The sequence below is a fragment of the Protopterus annectens genome, chromosome 3.part0, assembly GCF_019279795.1.
Source record: "Protopterus annectens isolate FY-2018-M chromosome 3.part0, PAN1.0, whole genome shotgun sequence".
Lineage (NCBI taxonomy): Eukaryota > Metazoa > Chordata > Ceratodontiformes > Protopteridae > Protopterus > Protopterus annectens.
In genome coordinates, this window is record NC_056731.1 from 161,425,258 (window position 1) to 161,441,220 (window position 15,963).

Consider the following 15,963-nt stretch of genomic DNA (forward strand, 5'->3'; position numbering starts at 1 on the left):
CAATCCCTCTGAGCTACACGCTCTAGGGACCTAAACCTTGTCACCACAATAAACAGAACATGCTGGAGGGATAGATTCCTATCCCAGGGACTTCCCATACTCTGGAACAGACTACCTGTCTATATCAAACAAAGCTCCTCATTAGCACTCTTCAAGAAAAATCTTGATGACTGGATGGGAAATAGGAAATTCACCCCAGGGATCACTTCTGTGGCTCTGTTCGACAGGGGCACAGGAAAATATTTTTCTTGGGTGGCGAAAGCCAGGGTACCTTTTTGGCTAGGCTTGTATAGGCCGTAGGGCCAATAGCCTAGTACCTACCTGTGAACCTATGAACCTATGGATATCATTTGATGCAGATGGAAGGATTTTCTAACTATTGTTGTATATGGCTGCTGACAAAGACAAGAGTTATCCACATATATGCTGAGGTCTCATAACAGTGGCAGTCCATAGAGGAGTATTGCTTATATGCTAGGAAATGGGAATGCTTGCTAGATGGACACAACCATGCTGCACTTTTAGGTATGTGCATAGTTCAAGCCCTGCTGGAGAAATCTAATATCCGTGGGAGATCAAATAATATTGAAAACCTGCAGTCACCATCAAACTTGGATAGTCACACTCTTGGAGTATTTCTTGACCTGTATGTCAGCAAAACTGATGCTGAAGAGGAGAGGTCTCAACAGAGTCCTGTGGGGCACAGGTGGGTATTTTAAGAGGTACTTATGGATACTTTAAGCATGTTTGATGTTGAATTTTATTTTCACATTCTTTGCAGCTATTTTAGTTAGTATAATTTTTCAGACAGAACACTTCTGTATTTCCTTACATTCAACTCCTAGTTCCATCTTATTTTCCACTTTTATGTTATAGGACTCTTCTAGTCTAGGGAACTATTGGTCACCCTGCACCCTTTCAACCTTCCCGATATTACTCCTGTGGTATTCCTAAGGTGCTGTAAACCCGAGGCTGTGAAGTGTCATAGGTCAAAAGATAGAAGGTTGCCATTTTTGTAGCCTTGATCTATAGGGGCCTTTTGGGAATTGGGTTAACAGCCAAAAGGTGAAGCAAGACTATGGCAGTGATATTCCCTGTCAGATAGCAACACATCTAGGGTGGGAATTTCATCTCTGACTTTTGGACAGGACCTTTCCTCCTATAAATCTATATAGGCTATGCTTTTTAATGCCAGGTTGAACTGAAACAAGCCTGACTTTGTCTCTGATTTGTCTGACCTCACATTTATTAAAGATACTTAGTTGGATGGCAGGTCAGGGCTCCATCTGACTGCATCCATTCCTCCAGGCCTCCTTGTCATTTACAGCCTTATACATAGTTGTTTGGGCAGAACTGCAGCCATTAGTTTCCTATCATTGCTTGAAGTGTCCCCACTAAATGTTGGAACATCTACCACCTTCAGTTTGTCTTGCATGCAGCAGCAAAATTGCAGTTTCAATTTGGTTAGCCATCCACAGGCTTACTTCTGGGCTTTTCTTCAACAGTTAGTTGGTTTACTTAGTAACTATGAACATGATAATCTGGGGTGGTTAATATTGGGTAATTTTTAATGCCTGCATCGATGATGACTTTGATAGGTTTGTCATGAAGACATTACACATTTAGGAGATTTCCAGCTTTACTCAGGTGATTATCTCTCCATAACCTGTAGCTGAGGTCACTCACAGGATTTGGCCTTCCAAACTGGTGTTGTTATCAAGGACTTGGTCATGGAGTCAATTTCATGGTCTAACCATCACCTCTTCCTCTTCAAGCATGGGTTCTCTCTGAGTTTGCTCTTAACATTGGGATAGTTCATGACAGGGATCTCTATAATGCCTCTAATGGCAATGTTGTTCCCTTGATAGACCAGCTCATCGAGAGGATGAATGCTGAAAATTCAGCTTCTGTGGTCAGTGTCTATAATATGGTAATAACTGATAGTCTAGACCAGACTGTCTAAGTGCATATATACCCAAGGCAGTAAGAGCTTTATCTTCATGGGATGTGTTACCTTCAACATCGTTAATGCATATGTGGAAGTGAACCAGTCTGTGGAAGGATAGGCTTAGAATGAATGTTCATGATGAAGCATACCAATCAGAGCTCTGATAAATGAAGTCAGTGCTATTATCTAGTGAGATCTCTGTCACATCAAACCATACAGCAATGTTTTCCCAGGTGGCAAGCAGGGTATTCAGCCAGGCTGTCTCACCACTCATAACATCTTTCCTACCTCCCAATGTGAGGATGCTATACACTGTTTTCAGGGTGAACTTGCCAAGATAAAACAGACTTTCCCCTAAGCCGTGCTTATGGTACATTACAATCATCCTTTTGTGGCTAGCCCTGACATTTGCTGGGTGTAATGTAATTATGTCATCTAGGATGAGGTTGCCCCTTTAGTTTCACCTGTACACACTGCAGGCTGGATCCTAGACCAATATGACTGGTTAAATTGTGTCTTGAGTCCCTCGGTCTTACTACTAATCATTTTGTTTGAGCATCCTTGAAAATGGGCGGAGGTCTTTCATTTCTGAAATAGGCTTTGGTTATGCCACTTCTTTAGAAAACCTCCTTGGAAGCAAGTAGTTTTAGAAAATTGCTGCCAGATGTCTAATTTTCCTGCTATTGGTAAGTGCACGTAATGATTTTCAGGCAGCTGCATTCTTATTTAACATCCACAACCTTCTCGATCCTTGTCAGTGTCATTTTACATCATGGCAGGGAGCAGAGATCATCCTAATTAAGGTTCTAGCGATTTTCTATGGTAGAAGATCGAATTCTCTGCTCTTATCATTCTCCTCCTTAAATACTGCGGCCTTTACCAACACTGGCCATGGTATCCTGACTGAACACCTACAAACTGGCTCTGATTTTACTTCTGGTGCACTCACATAGTTTAACTCTTACCTGTAGAGTTACACTCAGCACGCTGTTCCTGGGTTTAACCCTTGGGCTAAACACCTGCTGACTTGAGGAGTTCTTCGAGCCTCAGAGGGCTAGATGCCTTGTTGTTTGTAGTTTACATGTAGCTGATTTGTAAGGTCCTATGGGACAGTTATTCACTATTAATGCTATTTAAAAGACAGCCATCTGTACCTCTCCTTTTGGCAACTTCTGTAAGATTTTACTACCCTGGAAGACTTTTTTGGGTTCTGTCCTTCAGTGGATGATTTCTCCAGCAAATACAGAAGCAATGCTGTTTCATGCTACTGTCAATGTTCCCTATTTTCTCCTTTTTATATGAGAGATTCATGTAGAGTTTGCATCATGAGTGGAAGAGCTGGGTGTGATTTTTGACATGTTGTCACTTACCAGCCAGGAGTCAGCTGTTGTGAAAATGTTTTATTTTTCAAATGAGAGGAAAAAAGCTGAGCCAAGTCACCATGGCTGGATAAAATCCACTTTAATAATAAAAAACTCCAAAGAAGTAAGTGCTTTCACGATCACACTGACCTCTTCATCAGACTAAAACACATTCAAAAGTGTGTTTGCTTTTAAGTACATACTTCAATTAATCACCAATTAATCACTTATACAATTAAATATCTAATTAAATATCTTATCCACCAAAAACTAAGAGTCTAAAAATAGACTCATACACCATGAAATGCATGATAAAATACATGGAAAACTATGCTAATGTCTCAATGTCCTGGCTTTAAGAAAGGGTTTCAAAGAAACCCCTTCATTAATGCCAGGTAAAATATGTGCATTTAATCTAAGGATCCACCTCTGCTCTGCAACCTCCATGCGATTTTTAATGTCACCACCCCTCATTCCTTGCTGCAAAGTCTCTAATACTAAAAACTTTAAAAAAAACGTGAGTCACCTTTACCCTCTATATGCTTAAATAAAGCACTTGTCTCCTTACTATTAGAGATGTCCCTATAGTGCTCCTGTATGCATTCTTTGAGCATACGATTCATTTTTCCTACATAGTAGGCATTACATAATGTGCAAAAGGCAAAATACACTATATTTTTAGTTCTACAATCAGCATAATGTTTGGCCTGTAATTCAAAATGTAAATCTGGATAGATATAAGTCATACAGGAATGTATATGCCTGCAGGCTGAACAGTTCCTCTAAGCATAAGTACCCTTCCTCTGTGAGATACTATTCAATCCACCATTCCTTGCCCCATAGCATAACTGGCGTTTTAGGGACTTCTTGTTCTTAAAGGCAAATTTGGGTGTGTCGTCCAGGAAGCCATCCAAGTCTCCTATAGTTTTTAAGATGTTCCAATTTCACTTAAAGACATCACAAAAAACATCAATGTCACTACTATATGTAAGGGGAAACCTAAGTTTATTATTACCCCTATTACTCACATGCAACCTATCATTTGTTCTCTCAGAGAAATAAGCTCTACCTCTACATGTTCTTTCCTTACTCATCTCTAATACATATTTGTCAAACATATTCTTAGGATACCCTCTCTCTAAAAAAATCCCTTCCTAGGTTATACTGCTAACCCAAGCTGTGATTCATGATTGTTTTTTCCTGGATGTTTTATTTTTCACCTGATACATACTGCCAAAGTCAAGCCCTATTCTATTTGGAACTTGTAGTGGTGATTTGTGGTAACTTTCCATCATGATTAATTGAATGCATGTTTTTCTCTGGCTTTTGGACAGCGACCTGTCATGACTACAATGAGTGTAGACTTCCATGTCCTAGCATTGCTCTTCATCTTCACATCCCTGTCGTATTTCCCCAGTGCTGTAGGGTCATCACTGGTTACCATTCACTGCCAGCTCTGTGTTTGAAATTCTGTTATGTACTTCCCTTGCCCCGATAACCTGGGTCATGTCTATTTGCAAGACTTATTTTCATCCTATCCAACCAAGGACCCTAAGAACATCATATAGGGGTGTGTTAATTGCTCCTAAGACCTCTTTTGAAACTTCAAATACATTTTATTTTTCCCATCTGGCTGTGGTCTTGTGGAATCATCTAGCATCCCTAATTTGGACTTAAGATTCCAAGGCCTCCTTCAAAGGTCCCTAAATACAATCTCTTTAGCACAGTCTACTTTAATCTTCATACAGACACTAACGTAAACTGTTATAATCTATTTTAATCAAACATTTTGTAGTTATATCCTGATTTTCTTACTGTCATATTTCTAGGTATAATGGTCAAGCACTTAAAACTGAAATAAGTGAATAAACACAAGTAAAATACATAAATAAATGTATACATACATACATACATACATACATACATGCATAAGCATGGTCTCATACCAGCTGCCTTGAGTCTTGCAACATTTGCTGCATAAAAGATGATTATACTCTTAGATGTAGTTGCAGTCACGGGGTTTCATTTCAAACGACTCACTATTCCCTAATGAACCCAAGGCCATTAGATCCGCATCAGTCATTCAGCCATGTTGTTGAAGCATGTGATGTGAAGCAGCTTGCCATTACCCATATCATGTCAGGTAGCACCCCTGTGAATGTTTGTGTATGCTGCTTACATACATCCATGTTCCTCCAGCGCTGTTCTGTTTGTCTCTACATGGACATCACACATAGTAACTTGTACAAATCATAGTGCTGCAGTGTGCAGCTGATTAATATGGCAGTCTGCAACAAAAGCTGAAGTCACAGGAAAAGCCAATAAAGGTGATAAGAGGGTCAGAAAGAAGCTATGAAAAAATATTGGGTTCCCAGGGTAAAGCTGAAGGTACCAGGTGACAAAGAGAAACACAATACAGATATATACAAAACTTTAGCTAGGTCATCTGGCATCACCCCTCAGTTCAAAGTCGAGGAGCCCCCATTGCCCTTCCCTAGATACAACTATCAGCCAATGAGAGTAGGAGGAAGGACATAAAGGACGGACAGGCAGAAGCAGCAACCACATACAAACAGAGGAAACGAGTTTCAATGTTACCCTAAGGAAGTCAACTAAGAAAGGGGAGTTGAATGCAAGGAATGTGTTGTTAGAAATGGTGGTGGGCAGCCAAACAAAACTTTTAGGAGTGCAAGGAATCTCAGAAGGGTTAAAGGAAGTTAGAAGAGAATGGTCCTGGCATGATTCTAGAATCAAACCTTGAACAGACTAGATAAACAAAATGTCTTTTTGTTTGTACCATCTATATAATATGCTGCTGTCAGTCAACAACAACTCTACCAAAGAATGAGTTAATCAGAATTTTTCCTGTAAGATGTTGCTTGCAAGTGCAACTTACAAATTACAGTGGACCTCAATTTGTGCATTAACAGTTTCAACATTTTCTGAAACAGAATAGCATAAAAGAAACTATAGCAGTAAACGACAACCAGTAAAATAAAATGGCTTATGCTTTGCTAATGTTTAGGAATGCTCCACATATTAACAAGCTGAAACACATGCCAAACTGACATTTAATCAATGTTTGTGCATGACTTGATTTTATGTAGGCCAAGTGAGTAGAGCAATGTGGTGAACGAACAGTAGCTGAAATGACAGCACATCCCAACGGGCAGTGTTATCAGCTGAAAAGTGGGACAAGCAGTGCCACTCTGAGACTTTTGAAAAGTCAGTCATTTTGAGAAACTAATCCGGTGTTTGGTTCAAGACCTTAATAAGTACAAGGTGAAGTGCAAGTAATGTGTCATACCATGCAGACAAAATGAGACAAGTCTGAGACTCACTGAAGCCAGAATCAGACCATATGCTTCATCCAGTTTGTCTGCATTTCTTCCAATGGCACCTTGTGAGACAATCAAGCATAACTTAGCAGCTCATGCCCTGCAGCAGCCTGAAGCAGATCAGCAAATAATTGCAACTAGACCTGACCAGTATATGGTTCTGCAAAGACCTGACCTATAAATGTGCTGTGAATAATTTAAAACTGCTGTCACACCATATATATCAGTACAGTAAACAAGAAAAATGTTCTGTTACAGTTTTAAATACTATTTAGATCTAATGAGATGTAGTGGGTTTGTACAGTAACAAATGGCACTATAACACTTAAAGGCAAAGTAGAAAAGGTCCTTGATGTTTTACCTTGTATATACAGTCTGCTACTTTTCCACAGTTAACAGCTTGTGAAAGTCATCCTGAAGCTGAATTAAATGCACTAACGTATCATTAATAAAGCACACAGCACTTTCAAATAACTTTGCCTCTAAGTAGTTCCTTAAAAATGTTATGTTACCTAAAGGCAATGCAGCCCAGAAATTACCTGTGTTAAACTGAATCACAGAAGTATGCACTATGTTGCATCATTTTTTTAAATTATGAAACATAAACTTGAAACTACCACAAAAAAGAGAAAAATTGGGGGAGGCTTAGCCCCCTGCATCCTGAACTAATATATGCCAAATCCACAGTCACGCAACAGTGGGAAAAGTGAAAAAAAAGCACTACAGAACACAGTGGACTCAGACAGTACAAGTCTGTGTGATTTCATCCAACCACAGTGAAAAAAATCAGGCTGGAATCCATTCACTGAAACTGCACTCATCACACTGAAGAATAGCCATGCCGCATATTATGAACTTGAATTTTTAGCATAGCAACGTTTAAAGCAAATATAGAAATTAGAAGCCGCGGTAGTGCAGCGGCAGCATTGTCGCCTCACAGCAAGAGATTCTTCCATTCGATTCTCGGCTGGAGTGCCTTCTGTGTGGAGTCTGCATGTCCACCCTGCGGTCAAGTGGCTTTCGAAAGACATGCGTGAATGGGCGTGCCTTCGTTGAAGGTTGGGTGTCAGGGTGGCACCTCGGCATCATAAAAATCTACTACCAATTATTAGCAGACCGGAGTTCTGCTGTGGCGACCCCTAACCGGGAAACGCCAGGAAAAGTATAACTTAAAGTGGAAACATGAAATTATATGATATATAATAGACTGTTACATACCATTCCTCAATGAAAATACGGTCTTCTCTTTAATATATTGCAAACATTGTGTTCTATGCTAAATTAATAGGTTAACTGTTATGTTGTGTTTTTCTGACTACAGGGGATTATAATTGGGTTGCCACTCATTTTAGGATTATTATGTGTTCTTGACATGGATGCAAAGAAATTCACTTTGAGAGTGGTCTGAAATGTGAATCTCAGCATCCATGTTGAGAACACATAATAATGGGTTATGATAAGAGAACCAATCATAACCCTTTGTAGTTCATGGAGCTTCATCTATTTCATGTACTACTGGTTACAGAAAAAAACACTGCTAAGTGTTTTGCTGGTTTTCAAAGCTGTAAAGCAATCATCGAGCACTGTTAGAAAGGTAGTGACATATTCTCTTATGTTACAGAAAGTCAGGGATACATTATCGGAACAGACAGCATGCAGGATGAAATCTGTTTTTAATTCTGATGCTGTCGTTTGTCAGTATTGGTAGGTTTAACTGCCTAGCATGATACCTTATCTTAATAACAGAAGCAGACGGGTACTTAACATCTCTTGAGATAGGGTCTCATACTGTAGAAGCACTTAACCACACTCCATGCATTACATAACAATTTATATGTTCTGTTACTATTACGACTGAATGTATATTTAACATGTCGTGCTTTAAGCATTTAGACTAATTTCTGTATTTGTTTCAAACATTGCTGTGTTAGGAATCTAAGTTCCTTGTATGTTCCATAGCTATTCTACAGCACAACATGTGTATGGATTGTGGATGAATGAGCAATTATTAGTATATTTATTTTATTTTATTTTGAGTTTGTTAACTGAGGCAGAACACTGATCCCAACAGACCGATTTCAGTCTCAATCCGGGGTGGGGGGTAAACACAATAGATGCATAACATTATATGCAGAGAGAATGACAAAATGCAGTATATACATATGTTATATACAAAATGAATATCAAAATTGGCTCAAGGGAATAAAGGCAAAAGATAACTATTATATAAAGAGTGAGTGAAAAAACACAGCATATACACAGAGCAGAAGTCAGACTTAGCATCACAGTCAAAAATAGTCTGAGGAAGGAATGTAAATAAAAGAATGCCCCTGTACTAAACCTGATTATCTACTCTACCCTAATATGCTCTGCTTCCCTTTTCTTTTCATTAATCTTCGGTCGTCCTTATTAACAATATTTCACTCCTACACTCTGTATCTCATTATTTCCATCCCTCTTTTACTTATTAGTTAAAACAAAATCATTATTACTACTGAACATTAAGCTGCCTCTTTCATTGTGTACTGTACTTGGATATGGCATCAGCCTGTATGCCTCCTTTTTTTCTTTGCCATTACGTTATGTACTGTACTTGTACATTAAATTAGCTTGTATGCCTCCTTTTTTTATTAAGTAATGTACCTACATGTTATTTTGAACCTGTAGTTTACATTGTAATGACGTCTGACCTCTTCAAATGATTTCTGTGTTAACCTCAATTGTCAGTGTACATACTACTGTAATTTTTTTTTATACTTGTTTGCAATTTTTATGTTATCTGTGTGTCTCGGAGCTTATCTCCCCAGGCCTCTACTAAAATGGATATATATCCAGTTAGACTAGCCCGGTCAACAAATGTAAAATAAAAATAAATAAAATAAAGAAGGGATGAAGAGGTTAAGTTATATGATCAGAGAGATAGCAGCTGCATTTTCCTAGAGACTTGAAATGTGCTTTTATTTGTAAACAGAAAGCAGGGTAACAGGAATGATCTCTAATTAAAAAAGGGAGAGATTCCACCAATTTAGGACCAAGGACTGAGAAAGCATGTTCTATGCAGTGAAACCTAGTTTGGGAGATTTGAAGGAAGGACATGAGTAGGTCAGATGTCCAAGGTTGTATTTGGGTGCATCTCTGAATAGTGCGGAAGATAGTGAAAGGAAGGTGTCATTATTGATAAGTTTAAATAGTTTAGCGACAAGTAGAAAGACTGTTGAATGCAATATTCTGAATTCAGATACAGCAAACAGCAAATGTGACCATTATTTTGCAAAAACAGAGCTCCAATGATTGTTAAAAGGAAAAAAAAATAATACAAACAACTAAACAACAAAGACACTTCATTTCAAAATAAAGGATTTGCAGCCATGTGCAGAGCTAAAACTCAAGCGCTAAACAAATGTGTCTGTGTGTGTGTGTGTGTGTGTGTGTGTGTGTGTGTGTGTGTGTGTGTGTGTGTGTGTGTGTGTATGCATATGTGTGTGTATGCATATATGTATATATGCATATGTGTGTGCATATATATATATATATATATATATATATATATATATATATATATATATATATATATATATATATACATATATATATATATATATATATATATATATATATATATATATATATATACATATATATATATATATATATATATATATACATATATATATATATATATATATATATATGGGTCTACTCTATATAATCAAAAACTCACTTTTTCGAAAATGAACAGTAGACCCACGGTTACGCAAAAGTGCTCTTAAGCGAAAGTGCACTTCCACGAACATCGGTTCAACGAATCGATAAAGAGCAGTGAAACATTATTTTGGCAGGGGGGGCAAACCCCCTGCACCCACCTACTTAAATATACCAACTCTTAGATTGCACTACAGTGGGCAAACACGTAAATTCCCTTCCCCCACTGTAGTGTGCTTCAGCACATGTGTTCCTTAATGGTTCATTGAACCATTCTTCGCAGAAGTGAACTTTCGCTTAAGAGCACTTTCGTGTAATTGAGAATCCACTGTTCATTTTCGAACAAGAAGATTTTCGGTCTTTTTCAGTAGACCTCTATATATATATATATATATATATATATATATATATATATATATATATATGTATATATATAAAAAATTGACATTTGAAATGTCAACCATGTGGAACGGGCATCTCTGTACAGTGCAGAATGGAAAGATTTCCATCTTCTGCACTGTAGTGCGATCTCAGAGTTGATATATTTAAGTTTCGGGGGGGTGCAGGGGGATTTGCCCCCCTGGGTTAATGATTGTTGAGTTTTTTCTTTTCTTTTTTTTTTTTTACATAACTGACATTTCAAAAGTTGATCATTGTGAAATGTCGACCATGTAAATTTTTTTAGCTCCAATCTACTTACAAAAATAAATAATTAATAATAACAATAAATGGAGTAGAGTGCCCCATGTCAATAAAGAAGTATTATATCAGCACACACAAATAAACAGAAATTAGATTGCCATGAGGTTATATACTAAACAAACCATCACAAACAGTGTCTGTTTTGCCTTGGTATGCACCTCACATGACCATATATTTTGTTCTGTCTATCAGGCTTTTGTACCTAACACCTTGAGTAATAGACTCTCTTCTTTGGCACTGTATCTTGAGACTCAGCATCTTAAACTTCTCAAGAAAGCTATGACAGAAGGAACTTCCCGCTCCAAGAGACAGCCATCATTGAAGAAGAAGGCCAAGAAGCCTAGGCCTGAATCTTCCACTGTTCAGCTTCTGCTGGGCATTTCTCCTGAGGTGAGTGAATGCTCAGAGGTTTGCTTGGCTTTATCTTTGGATTCCTTTGCTGTGACCAGGTTGGAGGCTGGTGGGCATCTGACTTTAAGCAAGTCCAAGGAGGCTTTGTAGACATACATTTCAGCATTCAGGGGTAACCATGGCTGATCATTTCCGAGGGGCCTACGGGTGTTCCTCAGATATTAGTCAGAGAAGAAGTCCCTACTACCATTACTGAGGCTTCCAAATTTTATAAGGCAAATGTCCCATTAAAGAAAAAAACAAAAGACCAAACATTTATCCCTGCTCTTAAGGATCCACAGAGTGAATGGCAGGCGTTTACTTGGGTTTGTTTAGTGCTTTGATGGCACTAAAACCTCCACAGGGAGTTTCTGTTCCAGCCCTCCTTGGTCATCTACTCCCCTAAAAAGACCCAGAGAACAGGATTCCTCTGAGGAGGAGCTGAATTTGGATGAGAAATCCCTTGCTTACACTTCTCAGATTCCTTCTCCTTTGAGCTATGGGTCAGAGGAATAGGAATCCACCAGTCCTGATACTCCCTTTGAAGAGATTTCTTTTGGGGGCACAATCTCCAGGATGATGGGTTTCTTTAAATGGGATTGTGCTCAGATCTCTGAGATACATAAAAGGTACTATGAGTTGCTGCAGATGGAATCTCATGAACCTTCTGCTGTTCCTCCTGTTTTGGCTGCTTTGTTGGATGCATTTTCCAATATCTCTAAGGATCCAAATTCTCAGCCCCCTGCTCCCGAGAAAAGGGTGCCTAAGGACTGTAAAATTTTGTAAAAGTGTCCTGCTGCTGAGCCTTCAGTAGTGTCTGTGTGTTCTGACAAGCCCTTCCAGTTGCTTCCTTCACCCAAATTACTGCCTTCTGATAAAGATAGCAGAACTATGGAAAGGGCTAGGTAAGAAGGTTTGCACTTAGGCTACCTTGGCTTTTAGGGTGGTTAATTATAAGACCCTTATGTCCAGGAATTTGTTGACTCTCCTATCCCAGCCTTGTCAGGTCATATCTGATCTTCCAGACTTTGAGGGTACTGTTTCTGCTCTTTCCCTGTTAGGGACTTCCTCCCAGGTGGCTCGTCATTCCATCAAGTGTAGTTATGATGCAGCAGATGCTTCTTCTAGGGCTGTTGTTTTTGGGTCAGTGATGAGGAGGTATTCTTGGCTTCAGCTGCAAACATTGTCAAATGATATTAAGGCGAAGTTGATGGATGCCCCTCTTGATAATAAACACTAGTTTGGTGAAGCTGTTGCTGATATGTTTAAGTCCCTACAGGATAAGGTTAAGGCTTTACAGGAACTGTGCCTAAATTTCAGAGCATCTACCCCAATAATTTAGTGTTTGTTCTCAGGTAATGTTGCCCTCCTCCTAAGGGCAAAAAAGTTGGCAAGAGGGCTCTTCCTGCTAAAGCTACTCAGACTTCAGTGCCTCAGAAGTCTTCCTTTCCAGATAAACCCGGTGCTGTCTATCTTATTCTTCCCAGCCACCTTCCTCTTTCTCTTTGTCTCAGTCTCTCTGTATTCCTGTTTGGCTACAGATTATCAATAAAACATACCAAAAGCAGCAGCGGTTGAATGAAATAGATTTAGTATCACCAACAGACATCTGGTACCTCAGCTTTTCACCTTCAAGGATCCTTGAACCCTTATATGCCATGCATCGGTACTGTGGTCATTCCTGAACTCTTGTATACCATGCATCGGTGGTACTGTGGTCATTCCTTTACCTTTGTATGCCATGCATCACTCAGTATGTGCCTAGATAGTTTAACAATTTGAATGATACAGCATTCTCTAATAATGACTATGCAAAAAAAAGGAAGGAAGGAGGTCTGTAACCAGAAACATGTTTATTACCTCTACTCCTTCAAATGATTTAAGAGAAAAAGGTTAGCACAGGGAAAGAAATTCACCTTACAATACAAAGAGATTGAAAAAAAAATATATGTGTGTGTATATATACATATATATATATATATATATATATATATATATATATATATATAGTCGCGTGGGTTTCCTCCGGGTACTCCGGTTTCCTCCCACATTTCAAAGACATGCAGTAGATGGACTGGACACTCCAAATTGGCCCTAGGTGTGAATGTGTGCGTGTGTGTGTGCCTTCTGTGGAAGGTTGGATGCCGGGCTGGCAACTCGACACCGTAAAACTCCACTGCCAATCATGAGTGAACAGATGATCCGCTGTGGCGACCCCTAACTGGGAAAAGCCAAAAGAAAAAGAAGAAGAACAAGAAGAAGATGTGTCTATATATATATATATATATATATATATATATATATATATATATATATATATATGTATATACACAGAGAGAGCGAGAGAAAAATATATATATATAATGTGTGTGTGTGTGTGTGTGTGTGTGTGTGTGTGTGTGTGTGTGTATATATATATATATATATATATATAATATATATATATATATATATATATATATATATATATATATATATATACATATATATATATATATATATATATATATATATATATATATATATATATGGTATGCCTTTATAATCTCGAAATACTGAAAGCTCGAATTTCAGTATGTCGAAATTATAAAGTCGAACAGCCCACAATCCCGAAACACATAAACACGAAAAATAAAATCCTGAACATTCATAAACCATACACAACATGCACACCATTCAACCCACAGCACACAAACTACACAATCCTAAACTACATCTACGCTGGGCCACCCCCCCACTTATATACACCAACTCCGAGATCACACTAATAGTTAAGAAATGCATCACTCGCACACAGACATTCCACACTCCCTCGCACGCACACACACATCACACATACACAAACACATCCAACACTCACACTCATACTGTCACCTCCCTACCCTAACCCACACCCACAACTTACAATAAAACTCACATACACTCACTTACCTTCACTTCTGTAAAACATCCTGGCCAAACACTTCCTGTCCCGTTGCTGCACTGCATAAGCGCAGATTCGAAATATTTGAATTCAAGCTTATACATTTTGGAGATTTTTCATTTTCACCTTTACGGTCCCGAGATACTGAAATTCGAGCTTTCAGTATTTCGGGATCGTAAAGGGGAGCCATATATATATATATATATATATATATATATATATATATATATATGTATCAGATATATATATATATGAGTGGTAAAGAAATCAATTTGTCACATGCCCATAAAATCTTGCAAAGACATTATCTATTATCGATCTGCAAATGTGTGTAATGTTTTACAGCCCCACTTACAGACACGTAAAGTGTCATTCGGTGCCACCAGTGTCTTGGATTGAGAATGAACTTGATGTGCCAGACGTGTTAGCAAGGAGTTAGAATGAAGTGGTCTTTAGCCAGCTGTCCTTTCTGGGGGTTGGGGTAAGTTGTACATTTGTGTACATGACCTCTGATGGAGACAAATGACTTTGTAACTTGCAAAAGGTTAAAAAAGAGGGAATGAATGATATCCAGAGCATAACATGCTGGTGTACATCATATGCAATGACATCAGCATGTATCACCTCTCAGTAAGGGGTCCTGACAAAGCCACAACTGTTTGATAAATCCCAGAGTATGTCCATCTCTCACCATCCTTATAATTTAGCTGTTATAAGGTCCTGTTCTCTGAGAAGTCAGCCAGCTCAGAAGGGACTGTATTACAGATAGTTAGCTGACTCCCCTGCAAATGTAAACATATATTGTCTAAAAGGTGCTAAAGAGGTAGTTATGGTGAATTGAGGTGGTTGAAGAATAAACTGTAGTAATCTTTTACCACACTGTAGTTTCTCAGAAAGTAGCACAAAAGTACAAAGCTGATAAAATCCAAAATATTGGGAGCTAATCTATTTTTCTTCCTGCACAAATACAGCAGTAGTTGGGAAGTTTGATTTACAAATAATTTTATAAATGCCTGGACTGATCACAAAGATTATCTAGTATCTACCACACACAAACAATCATTTATTCTTGGTCATCTCCAATTTTTTCTTTTATAAATATTGTACCTTGGATTTTGCTAAACGTTCAATGTTCTCAGTGGGATCTGAACCCATAGATAAGAAGCAGATCAATGGAGTTCGACTGTCACTTTCTTGCCACATTCCTTCCATGTCAAGAATAAATCCTTCAGCGTACTTTACTCCAAGGGACTCTCTTATGTAATGTCGTGCCTGCAACAGAATGGCATAAATAGTTACCTTTGCAGATAATCATTTTCATTTTAAAATCACTATGACTGTGTATTTATATAAACTATGCACTTGCTTAGGTAATCATGGGTTAATTACATTTATTTCAAGTTTAGAACATAATACTGTTTCTTTTTCAACTGCTTATTAGGTTCCTTGGTGGCCCTTCTTATCTGTCGAGAAACGTATAGACAGATATAAAAGGTAGCTGCTGTCAAGCCTATCACATAATATGCACTATGAGCCTTAAATATTAGGTACTGCCCAGATTCTGTTCCTATATATTTCAGTGGCAGGCTAACTTAGATA

General features: G+C 38.3%; 1 protein-coding gene across 1 annotated transcript in view; it reads right to left on the reverse strand.

Moving 5' to 3' along the window:
* LOC122796791 (dynein axonemal heavy chain 5-like) overlaps positions 1-15,963 on the reverse strand; it is a 2,204,633-nt gene that overhangs the window by 367,098 nt on the left and 1,821,572 nt on the right. The window contains exon 68 of the mRNA XM_044065521.1: positions 15,472-15,636. Coding sequence (XP_043921456.1) covers positions 15,472-15,636 — 165 coding nt within the window. The remainder of the gene's footprint in view (positions 1-15,471; positions 15,637-15,963) is intronic.